This window comes from Athene noctua, chromosome 19 (assembly GCF_965140245.1).
Source record: "Athene noctua chromosome 19, bAthNoc1.hap1.1, whole genome shotgun sequence".
In the NCBI taxonomy this organism is placed as follows: Eukaryota; Metazoa; Chordata; class Aves; order Strigiformes; family Strigidae; genus Athene; species Athene noctua.
The window spans coordinates 4,180,659-4,195,432 of record NC_134055.1 but is presented as its reverse complement, the minus strand read 5'-3'; the positions used below and the strand labels follow the sequence as shown (position 1 = coordinate 4,195,432).

Below are 14,774 nucleotides of genomic sequence, written 5' to 3'. Positions count from 1 at the left end.
GCCATCGTGCCCTGCTGTCACCTGCTTCCCCCTGCAGCCAGGACGTGCTGCTGAACCCGTGTCAGGGCAGGAGATCAGACACGCTGCGTCGGAGAAGGAGGAAAGCGATACGGAGCCCAGGTCTGTCTTGTATCGAGTGCTCTGTCTAGAGTCTCTGGCTCCGTTGCTGGTCCTGCCCTCTTTGCTAAATTTACTGTTGTCAGAGCAGCCGGGGTACCCCGGGGACAAACATTACAGAAAAAGCTTGAGACGCTGCTGAGCGATGGCTCTGCCTCTCTCAGGCAGTCGAGCCCTGTCCGGGCCGTATTTCTCAGCTGGTGCCTGGCATTGCAACGTCAGAGGTTGCATAAAGTTTAATAAATAATTCTGATGGGTTAATTGTAGCTTGCAGGCTCAGTTGTTGATTAGAGTCATATGGTGTTTTTCCAGTACATCGCAACCTTAATTTCAACATCCTTGTTTCACATAACCACAACAGATTATGTATCCAGTCTCTTTATTTATTCGTGGTCCTCTGCCCCTGAAATGAACTGCTGTTGTAGGGAAGGAAACACAATAACTTAACTTCTGTATGCTGTCTGGGGGTGCGTACGTTTACATGTTTCCCAGTTGCACTGGCAAGGAAACCAATAAATTAGTAATGCAAGGTGAACCCTGCGTCAAGCCGCAGATGGAAGATTACTGGATGTTGGTCATCGTGTAAACCAGTTATGCTGAAATAAGAGCAATTCCTATTCTCTTGATACTGTTTTGGTTTTAGAATTTCTATCCAAAATAAACCTGCTATTTATGAAATAATAACAAAAGCAGTAAGAAAATGCTTTTAAAAGTCATGATTCTGTGTCTTAACAGGAGCAAAGTGTGAAGGGAAATGCATTCTCTGCGATACACAGTGTAGCCTTCAATGTGGCTGCAGCTTCTCCTCTCTTCTTTTACAGGTGAAAGAATAACCATCAGATACATTAATAAATTTCTATATTACACCTTGAACAATTAGACTGACTTTCATGCCCTAGATGTCAGTTTCTTATCTCTTAATAATAAACACCATTTATGAAATACGAGGTGTTTTCTTATAATCGAAGTTTGTTTTTCCTTGGTTTTGCTCTTTGCTTTAGAGTGTTTAGGCTTTTTATCTTTATGGTGACCAGCAAAGTGAAGGTTTTTCTCCATTATTGGTTAGTTTTCTTTATTTCCTTTGTCTACATGCAGTATTTTACTTTCACATGCTGTAGTTAGAATGTTACAGCCAAAAAGGTTTTATTGGTTTCTTTAAAAAGAACCATAAGAAAGTTTAATTGTAGGCTTTGTGCAAGAAGTAACACTTAATTTTGTTCCAAATTTCCCATCAGATCTGTCTGACGGTGCCCTCCTGTCTTTTAACAAAAAAAATAAATTCACGCAGTGTTACTTTCAGCAATTTGTTTGAAGAAATGTTTTAATCTCTAAATGCAAATTCTTTAAAAACGAAGCATGTTGATGAGTTAGTGTGTTCTGACTCAAATAAGGAATATGCAGCTCTTTTTTTAAGAGAGTAGCTAAAGATTTATGTCTTAATGGCTAAGCAAATATTTGGAAGCAAGTTTAAAGAAATGAAACGAGCAATTCTGATTTACTCAAGTCTGTTAAGTTTGCTGTTGAGTTATCTGGTTATTTTTACCAGTTATGGAAACATAGCCCTTCTCTCAGAGATGCGATACAGAGCTTGACGAGAATAGCAACTGCTGTTGGGTCTCTCCCCACATCCCAGCCATGTTATTTTTCACAGCAGCAGGAGACCACAGTTCTTTAACTCATTGGATGGGGGCAAAGCACACATTGTCTTGTGTTTTTCCAGAGTCTGTAAGGAGGTAAAAGCTACAAGTGTCAGGACCAGGTGACGACACCAGTTCACCTCATTTTTGGCAGTTTTAAATGTACAGAACAGAATCCCACTTTACTTTGGTCAGAGTTCCACTGCTATGTGTGCTGGTTTCCACTGGGCACAGAGCAGTGAGCAGCAGGAACATGTTCTTCAGGTGTAAACCAGGTTCCTGTAAATTATCTCTGCTGGTTTTTGTTGCAGTATTATTAAATAGCACTGTGACCTGTTAGAGAAACAGACGGAGTGTGGTTTCTTAACAGTGAGCAAAAGAGAAACCGCTGATATGTGGGCAGCTAGGAATCCTTGTCTGGGCCATTATCTGAGGGTGAATTATGGGCAGCAACTTCAGAAAAGGTCCCTGTACTCAAGCAGATGATCTTCTGACTCAGGAGGAAAGCAGGTAAGACAGTTTTCCCTTTGTGGATAGGGATTTTAATGTAAAACCTGTAAGACCTGAGATGGAAATCCTCACTCCCCATATTGTTTACTCTGAACTTGGTTGCTGAAGGCTGTTGAGAACAAATGGCTTTGAGCTACGTATTGATGCTTGAAGTAGCAACTCACACGCTTTTCCTTGGAGAGTGGATTGGAGGTGCCACCCCCAAGTGAAAGGATTATGGTGGATGGCTGGAGGTATTGAGCTGCCGTGGCTGTTGTCCAAGCCTAACTCTGAAAAATTAGCCCTAGGAGAAGGGAGTGGGATCAGAGATGCATCTAAGAAACCTACGACTGGTTGGGAATTTGGGGTGGCCCTGCTGTGTGTCTGCATTGCTCGGTGGGGCTGTGTGGTGTGTCGGGCCTCCCCAGGCTCCTCGTGCTGATCTTCCCTACCTTGCCTCTGGGTGGTTCTGTGTGCCTGAGACCCCAACAAATACCTGTCCCTGCAGGTTGGTTCGAGATGATTCAAACCTTGAGTAGGTTTTGAGATTGCCTTGGCTTTGGATATGAAAGAGGACAATGTCTCTTTTTGGAGAATCTTTTTAATTGGCAGGATAAATCATCTTTCTTTTGGAGAGATCAGCAGCTCTCACTTCTCTGGAGTCATGCAGAGAAATTAGCATTTAACATTAGTGCTGAAGCAAAGGGAAACATAGCATTTGGCATCTGTGAGGAATTTCAGGTTGACTTTTTTTTATACAGACCTATCCAAATCTCAGACTACGCAGGACAGCTGCTGCTTGCTTAATAGCCCACTTGAGTAATGTGCTGCAGCCGTGGTCTGGGACTGAGTACAGAGACTATCACTGAATATGTTGAAAGGAACATTTTTTAGTTCTTTGGTTTGCACTTAATCCACATATCTTTAAATGGAAGAGAAAACTGTATTCTAAAGGGTGGCTAGGCTGGAGCCAAATGAGGAGGTAGGTGATGGTGTTCATTTCTGATACGGGTGTTCCTGCAGCACTCTGGTGTGTTCATTTCCCTCAGTGAACATGCGATGTGATAGCTCTGTGACACTAATAGATAAAGTGTTAACTTTCGCATGATTCAGAAGATATTTCAGAGGAGACTTTTTTTCCCCCCTCTGGAAAATGAATTATAAAACATTTCCAACTTTTATACTTCTATTATAATGCAGCTATGTTCCAGCAAAAGCTCCTGGCAGATAGTCTGCTCATACATTTCCAAATGAAGATGTGTTAAATTTATTTGCTGAAGGAGCTTGTAGCTTGCGCCGTAACCTTGGTCATGGGACTGGATATAAAACCAGAGGGATAGAAGCCCACTTAACAGCGGGAAGCAAAGTGGAGCTGGAGCTGGAAATGTTATCAGACTGGGAAGGCAAAATGTGTTGAATTACTTCAGAAGTCAGATTTTGGACATGTGATTTTGGACATGTGGCTTCACTCATTGAATCCACGTGAAGTTCACACTGGTTGTGTGAGGTCAGGATGCACCATGGTGTATGAAGGGCACCAGATGCCCCAAGAAGCTTGCAGGAAAATAGCAGAAAAATCCAGGTGATGTCTCTTTCCCAGGCTCGACCCTCTTTACCTGCTAAACCTGTGCCCTCTCTTCTGTGCCTAGAAGGAGCCTCTCCTACGGCTGGGTGGGAGGCTGAGCTGCTCACCCCAAGGAATCAGCAAAATATGCATCATGTTTTCCAACAGGATGATATCCTGCTAATTCAATGAGGGGTTTAGGCAAGCACTCAGTGTTCTATATGTAACATTGTGGGTTTTTTATTTATAATTAATGATGAACATAGAGGTTTTCTGGAGGTTTCATTTTCCTGCTCTAAATACGTACTGATCAGGAGTAAGTTCTATGTATTTTTTCCACACTTGGTGCATCAACATTTATTGCAGTAACCTTAAACCTATTCATAGTTCATATTGTGGAGGTGCTCTCATAGAATATCTCGATCAGATTTTGCCAGAGCTTTATTGTAAAGTGGATACTGAAACCCTGGTCAACTCACATTAAAAATCCCAGCATGGTACATTGACTTTTGATGTGCTGATGATATTTTCTTTGTAAGAAAATTGCTCCCCTCCACTGCCCCAGCCCGGGGGCTGTAGGGAGCAACTATGTATTTCTTAGAAGGTGAAAACTGGATGCAGGTTTTCTTTCCAGTCTGACTTTGTTTCTTTTCCAGGCCCTGGAGGAAGCCCAGAAAGCCATTCAACAGCTCTTTGGTAAAATTAAGGATATTAAAGACAAGGCTGAAAAATCAGAACAAATGGTGAGCAGCAGTTTCATTCTAGCCTTTGAAAAGGTGGAGGAGACTAACTTTTGCTTCCAGTTCTTGCTAAAGAGGGAACATTTTTGTCTTTGGTCCTGCTGACCTGGTAATTTTCTGCCAACCATGTGTTGAATCTGTACCCTTGTCCTTGTGTTAACGTGGCTGTAGAGCTAACATGCTTGGAGTTCCAAAGGGGGGAGAGCGCCTTTTTTATCTCCTTAAAATTTTGTTGCTGTGGCTTGATATTTAACCAGACTCTTGTTTTTTTTCATTCACTAGGTTAAAGAAATCACACGGGATATCAAGCAGCTAGATCATGCCAAGCGCCATCTGACCACCTCCATCACCACCCTCAATCACCTGCACATGCTGGCGGGGGGTGTGGATTCCCTGGAGTAAGTGTGTGAATTTTTAGTGGTACTTTGATGCCACTGCTGAGCTCTTAAGTTTGGTTCAGTGGTCTGAATAGGGCTGTGACAGCAGCTGCTTGTTCTTCTGGAAGGAAGTTTTCTTAATAGGTTGCAGTCTTGATTTTTGCTGGCAGATCCTTTCTGTGTTGTTCTGAGTGACCCGCAAGTTCTGTTGCTGTATTTAAGGGTTTGCAGCATTGATTGCTTGAATTGCTGTGTTGATTCTTGGTGGTAAGGAGTGAGTCTGGCTTCATTAAAGCGTGACAGTCTATGCAGTTAGGTATCCTCATTAGGGATGTGCTCTTCAGGGATTTGGGGAGATTTTTATCAATCTCAAGTCTTAAACTGGAATGAGTTCTCTTTTGGAAAGATCTACTCTAATTCTGAAAATAAATTTAAAGAAGCCTTAGAGCTTGTACTGTGTATGAAGGGAGGTTAGGAGTTTCTAATAATACTTTGTGGATTTTTTAATGTGCTTGGGGAACACACAGGCTAGGACAATTCAGTTTTTTACATGTTGCATCTGTGAAGTTGCAAGACCCAGGCACAGCCTATTCTTGGCTTGTAGCAAATTCTGCATGAACACTGGGCTGTTAAGTGTTCAGAATAAAATTTTACTTAAGCTGCTGTATCCATTTGAATGATCCTGAAGGATGAAATAAAAATAAATAAACTTGATTTTTTTTTCTGTCAGTTCCCTGTGAAAGTTATTAACAGAAAAGTCAAGGCTAATAGCTTTTCAACATAATGATTCTCCTCCCTATGAAGCTTTAACTCACACTTTGTGTGTGATGATGAATGGCTTGACTCAGGTCATTATAGTGAAATAACATTTACTGCCTCCGGACCCATACTGGGAAGCGGATGCATTCAGTAGTTTACATGTTCTTTGCCAAGTGTTGCTTTTGACATTTAGGGGTTTTTGAGGCATTGTTAGGTGTGTGCTGGATTGGTTTATTTTAGCATCAGTTAAGTGAAATTTTAATGCTACATTGGAATGTTAATGAAGAGTTGTGTATTTTAGAAAAATAAATGTCAAAAGGGACCAGCATGACCCACTGGGGATGAGGTAACCTGTGAAATTACCACCCAGGATTTTTGTTGAACCTGCTTTTGTAAATCTTTAATTTCCTCTACAGGGCTATGACCAGGAGGAGACAATATGGGGAAGTTGCCAACCTTCTCCAAGGTGTTGTGAATGTGTTGGAGCACTTCAACAAATACATGGGGATTCCTCAGATTCGACAGCTTTCTGAAAGGTAAAACGATCAAACCCTGAGCACTCGCATGCCTGCTGGGAATGAAGGTTAGAAAATGCATTAGGCAGAAAATCACTTTCTCAAGGATGGGAAGGCTGGACATGGTCCTTTGAGCTTCTTTCTAGTCAGAACAAACAGGTTAAAACTGGACACGGTTTGCTCAAGTCTTGAGCAGCCTATTCTGTTAATTAACAATGGTTAGTACAGATGCAATCCACGAATGATCTGTGCTTCTCAATGACTGGCTTTTAATTTACTTACCTGGAGTAATCTGTGGAAGTGCAAATTGGTTTATGTGATCTCCATGTGTAGGTGTTTGTGGTGAACCCTGAGGTGAAGCTTCCTCCCTCTTCCTCTACCTCTGTGATACAGTTCAGCAGCCTGGCATGAAGCAGAAATACACACACCAACGTGGTGGTGCTTGGGGCCCCTTTCTGCCCAGACATGTGCCCTACTGCTGCCAAATCGCTGTCAGGCTGCTTAGCTGCCCAAGGGTTTAGGCAGGCGGGATTTCTTTTTGTGCATTTGCCAAACTTAGTTATTCTGAGCACCTTGGGTTTCTTTCACCAAAACCTGCTCCCTTTGCCCAGTTTTGCTGAGAGTTGAGACTTGTCTTCCCAAAATCACATATAGCACACCTGACTGCTCTAAATGTTTATGCTGAGCTCGTACAGTCTTGATTTTCTAATGTGGAGTTACCACAGTTAAATTTGGTGAGTTTTGGTACAGCTCCAGCAGCAGGTGCCAACTCTTCTCAGCAGCAGCAGGTGACTTGGTGGTGACAAAGCCACCAGCCCTCCTGAGGCTCATTTGGGACGTGACAGCTGGGTGTTGAGGGAACAAGGCCCTCCCTGTCCCTGGCCAAAACCTACTCTTCCTGCTTTACAGTGGGATTTATTTCTCTCACATCACACACATGATGTTTGCTTAACAGCCTGTAGTAGTGCTGAGCACAGCTCAGAGGTGAAAACAGCCTATTAATGTTAGGGATGCACCTTCTTAATGATACAACCATATCTGATGCAATTTTCAAACAGAAAATAAATGCTAACTCTATCACCACCATCTTCTTGATGCCTGAGATGACTTTGCTCATTACAGAGGTGCTTGAAGAAACCTTCCAGACACAGTAATTAATTTTTTTGGTTACTCCCTTTGCTAAGACAGCAGCTGGATGTCTGTGCTGTTTAGCAATGGGAATCACATTTGAATGATTTGTTTGTAATATTTTCATGTAAATCTGTCGGACTTTATGGTATAGATAACCTCTTCCAGAAAACCCAGATGGAATCCATGAAACAGAGCAAAAGAAAAATCCACCCTAAAGCTAGAGAGAGAGATGGGGCCTTGTTTTAACAAAGCATTTGACCATAAGCACTTGCTTAAATGAACATGAACATTGAGGAAATAAAAACATATGTCAGTGCTTTTCTGGATTTAGGCTGTCGATTATTCCAACCTCATGCTCGGAAAGATAGCTGCCTTCATTTTCTTCCAGAGTGGCAATGCCCTTGGGCAGAAACGTGCTGTCACTGGCCACTGTAAGGCCAAATATAATTTAAGCCTTGGTCCAGAATTCTGGCTGTTTTTTCCCTTCTGATGGATGATGATTTAATACTTTTGTAGTTGCTGATAACTATACAAAAACACTTCATGCTGCTGCTAAAAGGCACAGTGGTTTTGAGTCACGCCAGAGAGACTGGCAAGGACATGGAGGAAAACTTCTTTTGTTTTAGTCTCCCTTCAAGATAAGGATCTGGAAAGCTCAAGAAAGCCTGTTCCTCCTATTTTTAGAATTGCCTCGGCAGGGTTTTCCTTCCAGTGTTTACACAGGGAGAGCTGCACCATCTGGTAGCGATAGAAGTGGCTGCTTGTGGGGCGAAAGGAGAGCTGCACCCAGGGTGTTGCTGGGATCTCGTTACTGCTTTGACATCCAGGCAGCAAATTACTGCAGGGAGGTCTACGGCACAGGAATATCTGCTTTGGAGTTTGACTACACATGTACATATTAGTGCCCAATTTGGAGTTGACTTTTATCTCTCTTTGCTTGGAAATACTTTTGTGATTCATGAAACATCAAAGGAAGTTTGCCTGGCTTCTTGCAGTGTTTTTTTTAGACTGTGAAATTGCTGGGGTTTGATATCTCATGAATTTGGTTTAATGGTACAAGTGAAGCCTCTTGGATGTTTGCAAAGGCCAGAAATGCTTTAGTAGATATTGGCACAGGCCAGTGACAGTAACCAAAGTCTATTATATACAGTAAGTCTATTATATACACTGCTAAACAAGCAGATTCTGTTACTTTCTTTAATAAAGAGCCTCTCATTCTTGGCGGGAATGGAGTCAAGCCAAATATGAATAGGAAGCCATGGGAAGGAAAAGTGCCTGCTCGGTGGTGTTGGGTGTGCTCTTTGTTGTGGGGTATTCAGTTTAGGTTCCAGCTCCTAGATGCTGTGAAAACTAATGGTGTGGTTTTAATCTTGCTTTCCACCTGTTCTGTCCTTTTGAAAATAACTAAACAAAATCCCACTCTAAGTATTCATTGGAAACCTGACTGAACTCTCAATTAATTGGCTTCTTGTGCTGATCCTGTTGAGTATTGATGTGAAAATGTCACAATTCGCATCCAAATGTAAATATTTTCGTAATCGTGTTCCTAAAACAGTTTCTTATATGGTGCATTGGACAGTTGTTTGTTGTAGTAAATAGCAATATTTTGTTATCTCTCAATCCTCTTCTGTTTTTTTGTCTGTGGAGGGAGCATACCATTAGTGGTCACAAACCCACCCATGAAAGTGGTCGAGAAAGCCTTGTGGATAGTGGAAAAAAGCCTGGAAAGTATTTAGGAGAAAGATGATTATAAGTTTGCCACAGAAAAACAGGCTAGTTCAGCCTCTTTTTATCTCAGTAAGCTGCCAGGCGTAGTTTAAGATTTCTGGTAGCTTTGGCTAAAGGAATTGTGGTTTCTAGTAATTTAATGTCATTTGAAACATAACAGTGGGTTTTCTTGTTTTTATTTTTTTAAAGGTGGGGGAAACGGAGAACAAAAGCCACTAATAATACAACAAAAGTCAGAGAAACAAAAATCACTAATACTTGGGTAACCAAAGGCTTTGGCAACCCCAGGAAAAGGCAGTTCCCTGCTGCGGGAAGCCAGGGCGCCTGCTGCGATACCCCAGCGTGCTGCTGAGGGGAATCTAGTCGGGGAGAGATACCCTTATCAATCCGACCTGAGAAGAGATCCTAAATCTGTTATCAGCTGAGAGGACCTGGGGTTGCTGAGCTTTGGCGGGCAATTCTCTTTCTGCAAGTGGTTAAACACACACGTGCAGAAATGGTCCTTCAGCGGCGAACGCAAGTGAAGCCAGGCACGGGGTCGAGGCTTTTACCGCTGCACTTTCCATTGCATAAAGATTATTCTGAATTATTGAAAGGCTCACAGCTTTCCATGGGGAGCAGTCATCTCTAGAGGCTACAGCGAGTGCTTTCCTGTGTTCTCTGCCTAAAGCAATCACTTTGTAAAGGGGTGACATAAAAGTTTTTGTGTTTCAGGGTGCACACTCGTGGAAAAAAAATAATTGTGCTTGTTTGTGTGTTTGCTTTTGTAAACGATTGTTACTGGGGGGGCAGTGAGGGTCCCTCTCACTGTGCACACATACCTAAACCTTTGGCTACTTTGATGTCTCTGTCCTATCCCTATCTTACAAAATATTTTAAAAAAAAAAAAAAAGCTGAAACTCATTTTCCCTGTTTACATTTGAGACATTTTTAAGCAGGACAGATTTTTAAAAATATTTATTTTTTAACATCCCAGTTCAGCAAGGCATTCTTGCAAGTTTCTTAATTTAAGGATATGAGAATCCCCATTAAGACTATCCTTAAGCACTTTCCTGAATCGGAGCCTAAAACAACAAAGCCTGTGGACAGGGCTTTTAACTGCTTGACAGAGCCTCTTTTAAATTTGTTGAGTCTTTAGGAATCTGGCTGCTGCTCTTTTCAGTGCTTCCACTGTGCTTGTGCTGCAGCTGTTGTCAAATAGGAAGGTCCCTGTAGCTGGTCATAAGAAAAGTAGTGCCACAGCTAGTAACTTCCAGCTGTTTATACAAACTCATTAATTTCTGTGACTCCTAATACTAAAGACTTATTGTTTCTTGATGAGTTAAAAGATAAAATTTTGCAATCCATGTTTAGTGTCTTTTTTCTTCTTTTTTTTTTTTTCCCCTCCTTTTTCTTAAGGATCAAAGGGTTTGGTTCTGTGATGCTTTCTCACATGAACTGCTAGTGCTTACTTGTACAAATTAAGCAGGATATACCTGTAGTTGTGGCTGCGGGGCTGGGTTCGTCCTTACTGCTTAAATTTCTCACTCCTTCTATTTCAACATATTAGTGAATCCCTTTTGTTTCACAGTTGTGAAGGTATTAATGGGGAATCTATACCTGGAAGAGGAGTTTCTAAACATTCCTGTGAAGCAGAGAGCTTAAGTGAGAATTATGTTTGACATTGCAGGCAGGAAGCTTTTCCAACAAAATCCCCATAAATAAATCCTGGATAAGGCGGGTCATACATACAGTTAAATCACAGATACAAAGTTTTATTTCAGCTGTCACTTTTAAAGGATTAGAGTTTTCTGCATTTGGCACCATTAAAGAATCCAGCCTGTTCTCGAGCATTGTCAGGTCATCTTGTAGTGTTTCACTACTAATGGACCTCAAATGGGAAGATTAAAGCAGCAGATCATTCCTTGATAAGGTTGAGGAGTCTTAAACAACAATAAAAATCCAAAGTCTTCTCCCCACAGTCTGAACAAACATTTTCACAAAAGTAAATGTAGCCACTCTTTCTAACATATCAATCTCAGTGGAAAAATCCACTGCTTTGAATGATCAATTTTAGACCTTAAAGCATTTCCAGTATAATAAAAAGTGATGGAAGAATTCAAGGGCTGCAGAGGGATCTAAGTGCCTAACTGTTTGTTTTGGCTCTTTCTAGTATGTGTAGGCATTTCCATTTCCCTAGAAGTATCAATTAAACTGTATTGACTTTTATTTCTGGAAATTGGAAGCTTTATTCTCTCAGCGAAATAAAGAGCAAGATTGTGGTTTGTTCGGAACTTTTTTTTCCCCATTTCGTACCTTTGCTCTTTTATGCTTCTTAAGACACAGAGGATTTATAGAATAAAACCGCAGCCAACAGCATTCACAGGGATTCATTTAAAAGTGGGTCAGTGCACCTGGATCTGTGAAAGGTTCACGATGGAGATTGAGACATTGTGAAGTTTTTTTATGGGTTAGAAACATACTTTTGTTGAAGTGTGACCAACGTACACGAATGTAAAGATAACTTGATCACGTTGGCATTACAGGAACCCTGCTGATTTCTCAGCTGAATAACTGGCCCTCGTTGAAATACTAAATTGCAGCAAGGCAAGAGCATCTAGGGTGTGTTGTGCTGCAGCTCAGGGATCAATGCTCTTGAGCTGGGCTTGTCATCCCGTGTCAGTCAGGGAGCGAATGCTCTCCCAGTTTTGACATACAGGCCTTCTTAGTGTGGATGTTTTCTCTTTAGCTGCCTTTTTTGTCCCTTAAGAGCCTTCACGTAGCTGTTGGTGTTTCAGTCTACTTTGTAGTAACGTTTGCAATGAAACAAAGAGGTGGTTGTACCACCAACAAAGCCCTTGTGTCCTCTGTCCTCCTCAGGGTGAAGGCAGCGCAGAATGAGTTGGGACAGCAGATCCTGGCTGACTTTGAGGAAGCCTTTCCTTCTCAAGGTACAAAGGTAAGGTTCTCACCTCTCTTCTTCCTCCTGTTGAAAAGTGTTGCTGAAAACTGACGTAACTGTCATCCGCTTTTATCTCATTTTACTTCTAGATTTGATCTCTCTCTCTCTGTTTCAGGAGTTATTTTAGAAAGCAAACAAGTCTCCCAAGCTGTAGGATGCTAGGTATATTTCTCACTGTTTCTGTCAAGTGAATGTGGGAGAGAAATGACACCCTTCGTCTGTCACACTGCACATCTATTGCAGTGAGGTCTGCAGGGCGGGTGGGGAATGCCCCAAGCACTGCTCACCCAGTCTGACAGACCGGAGGGGGCTTCCCTTGGCATCTCCACCAGGTTTCTGGTTATTTGTTGGACACAGAAGCTTTGTGTTGTGTTTAGGGAAAGCCAGGCATAGGCTGTGTGTTGACACGCTGCTACCAAGTCTGTCTCTGGTTTACTCAGACAGCACAGATACAAATCTGGGCTAGGGCTAAGGCAGCAAATGTGCTTCCCCAAAATTACGCATCCAAATGTTTGCAAACAATATAGGGAGGAGGTGTGAATTTGAATTTACTTGAAAGAAAACACTAGTTCTGTCTTGCAGAGTGCCAGCTCTGCAGGTTTCTTCATAAAACTGTCAAGTACAGAAATGAGGAAACTGTTTGGAACAGATCCTTGGTGAAGGGCAAATCTCTGTCCACATGCAGCATCATCAAAAGAGCATCTTTTTTAAAACGTTTCTAAATTTCCCATCTTTTCTGTTAATATCACGGTTTGTACCAATAGAGACCAACAGATGCTACTTTAAAGTGTTGCAGATTGATCATCTCTAGACTGCTTTTTTCCCCCCCGTTAATTTGGCCCTCAGGTTTGCAGAAAAGGGGTTTGCTTGTCCTGCTTGTCAGCCGCTTCTCTTAGCTGTTCCTCAGGATATCTGAGCTGATGAAAGGCCTTGCAGGAGTGGTGGGACAACAGCTCTTTCTGCAGATGGAGCTGCCTGCTCTTCTGTGGTAGGGAGCTTCCTGGCTCTTGAGCTACAAAACAACTTTACAGCCAGTGAAACAGAAGCAGCTCAGTTTACATCCAACAGATGCCTAAGTGATAATAAAAAGTAGCAGCAGAAGCATCACAAAGAGAATGATGGGAAAGGATAAAAACAAGATAACCTGGATGCAGTAAAATTTCCAATCACCCATTCAGCTATTTAACCTTAAATTATTTGTTCCTGTTTATTTTGACAGAGGCCTGGTGGACCCAGCAATGTCCTACGTGATGCGTGTCTAGTCGCCAATGTCCTGGATCCCAGAATCAAACAGGAAATCATCAAGAAATTTATTAAACAACACCTCTCGGAGTATCTGGTCCTTTTCCAGGAAAATCAAGATGTAAGGGAAGCTCAGCAAGTTACATTTGGATTTTGCATTTTGCTCTGCTATGTTCACAAAGTTCACGTTTCCACAGGTTCCTGTGGTGAAGAGTTTCTAACCCGAGGGCTCAGGAGCGGTGACTGGCTGATGAGTTGGGAGCCAGTGTTGTCTCTGCCAGGACAACTTCCCTTCCATTTTGGATCTCAGTTTCAGATATCGGCACTGGAAATGTTTTTCCCTCACAGAGTAAATAAATAAATTCATGTTAGATATACTTTTTGCCCTGTAAAGAGTTGAAAAATTAAACTCTGAAAATTGCAAACCCAAAAACTTTGAAAAACAACAAAACCTTCCCCCAGGCGAAAAAAAAAAAAAAAAAAACCACTAAAATGGAAAAAGGATTTCCAGGAAGTGCATTAATCTTTGTAGCTAATTTTTAAACTTCCTGTCCTGATGCTAACAGGTTTTTTCAAAATTTACTGTAATCATCTTGGATTTGGAAAAAAAAAAATAAGCCAACAACCAAACAAAACCAACTTTGGATCAAAATTTATTTTGACAGTTTGTGACAAAGAGGAGAGAAAGGCTAAAATGCTTCATTCTGAATAGCATTTTTCCATCACAGTTTTTTGGATTAACCTTTCTACTTTTTTATCAGAAAACATTAATACTGGGTGGACAAATCCCATCCTGCTCATGTTGTAAGAATTCTTGTAGAAGTTTGTGGGTCCACAACCCCCAGAGTGTGAAAACCAGCTGAATGTGAGAATTCAGGAATTCCTGCATTCTCGTCTCACTGTTGACTTTAATTTCTCTTTCTGCGAAACAAAGAGGGTGGGATCAAATGAGTTATTATTGGATCGAGTTTTCAATAGTATCTACATGATTTAGGAGTACTGTTATCCTCATTTTCAACAGAACTCGCTCTTAAAAGATAGGGTTTTCAGTCTGGCATGTGTTTAAGCACTTTGAAGAATGACTGTTAGCATTCAGAGTATTATTAATAGTGGTCAGGTTGGCTTTGATCGATAGCCCAAGCCGCTCTGCGAAGCTACAGCAGCACAGTTAAGCAGTCAGGCTGAATATTAGCAGCTGCTGCTGTTAAAGATGTTGTTCTCCATCTTCCTCAGGTGGCCTGGCTGGATAAGATCGACAGGCGCTACGCTTGGATAAAGCGTCAGCTGGTGGACTACGAGGAGAAGTACGGGCGCATGTTCCCCCAGGAGTGGTGCATGACGGAGCGCATCGCTGTGGAGTTCTGCCACGTCACGAGGTGAGCCTCTGGGGAGCTCGCGATGCCTCCCAGCAGAGCCCCCTTCCTTAAAACAAAAGGTTGGCTTGTCTTTTTGCCAAATTGTTTGTATATCCGTAGGACTTTCAGCAGTCTTCAAATATCTGTGTAGAATTGTCCATGATTAAAAGCAAAGAGTG

At 41.9% G+C, this 14,774-nt stretch overlaps 1 protein-coding gene across 1 annotated transcript in view; it reads left to right on the top strand.

The window, feature by feature from the left end:
- The window catches only part of VPS53 (VPS53 subunit of GARP complex), a 67,970-nt gene that overhangs the window by 15,523 nt on the left and 37,673 nt on the right, over window positions 1–14,774 (top strand). Inside the window, exons 5-10 of the mRNA XM_074922948.1 lie at window positions 4,464–4,550; window positions 4,830–4,945; window positions 6,100–6,219; window positions 11,917–11,995; window positions 13,218–13,361; window positions 14,474–14,616. Coding sequence (XP_074779049.1) covers window positions 4,464–4,550; window positions 4,830–4,945; window positions 6,100–6,219; window positions 11,917–11,995; window positions 13,218–13,361; window positions 14,474–14,616 — 689 coding nt within the window. The remainder of the gene's footprint in view (window positions 1–4,463; window positions 4,551–4,829; window positions 4,946–6,099; window positions 6,220–11,916; window positions 11,996–13,217; window positions 13,362–14,473; window positions 14,617–14,774) is intronic.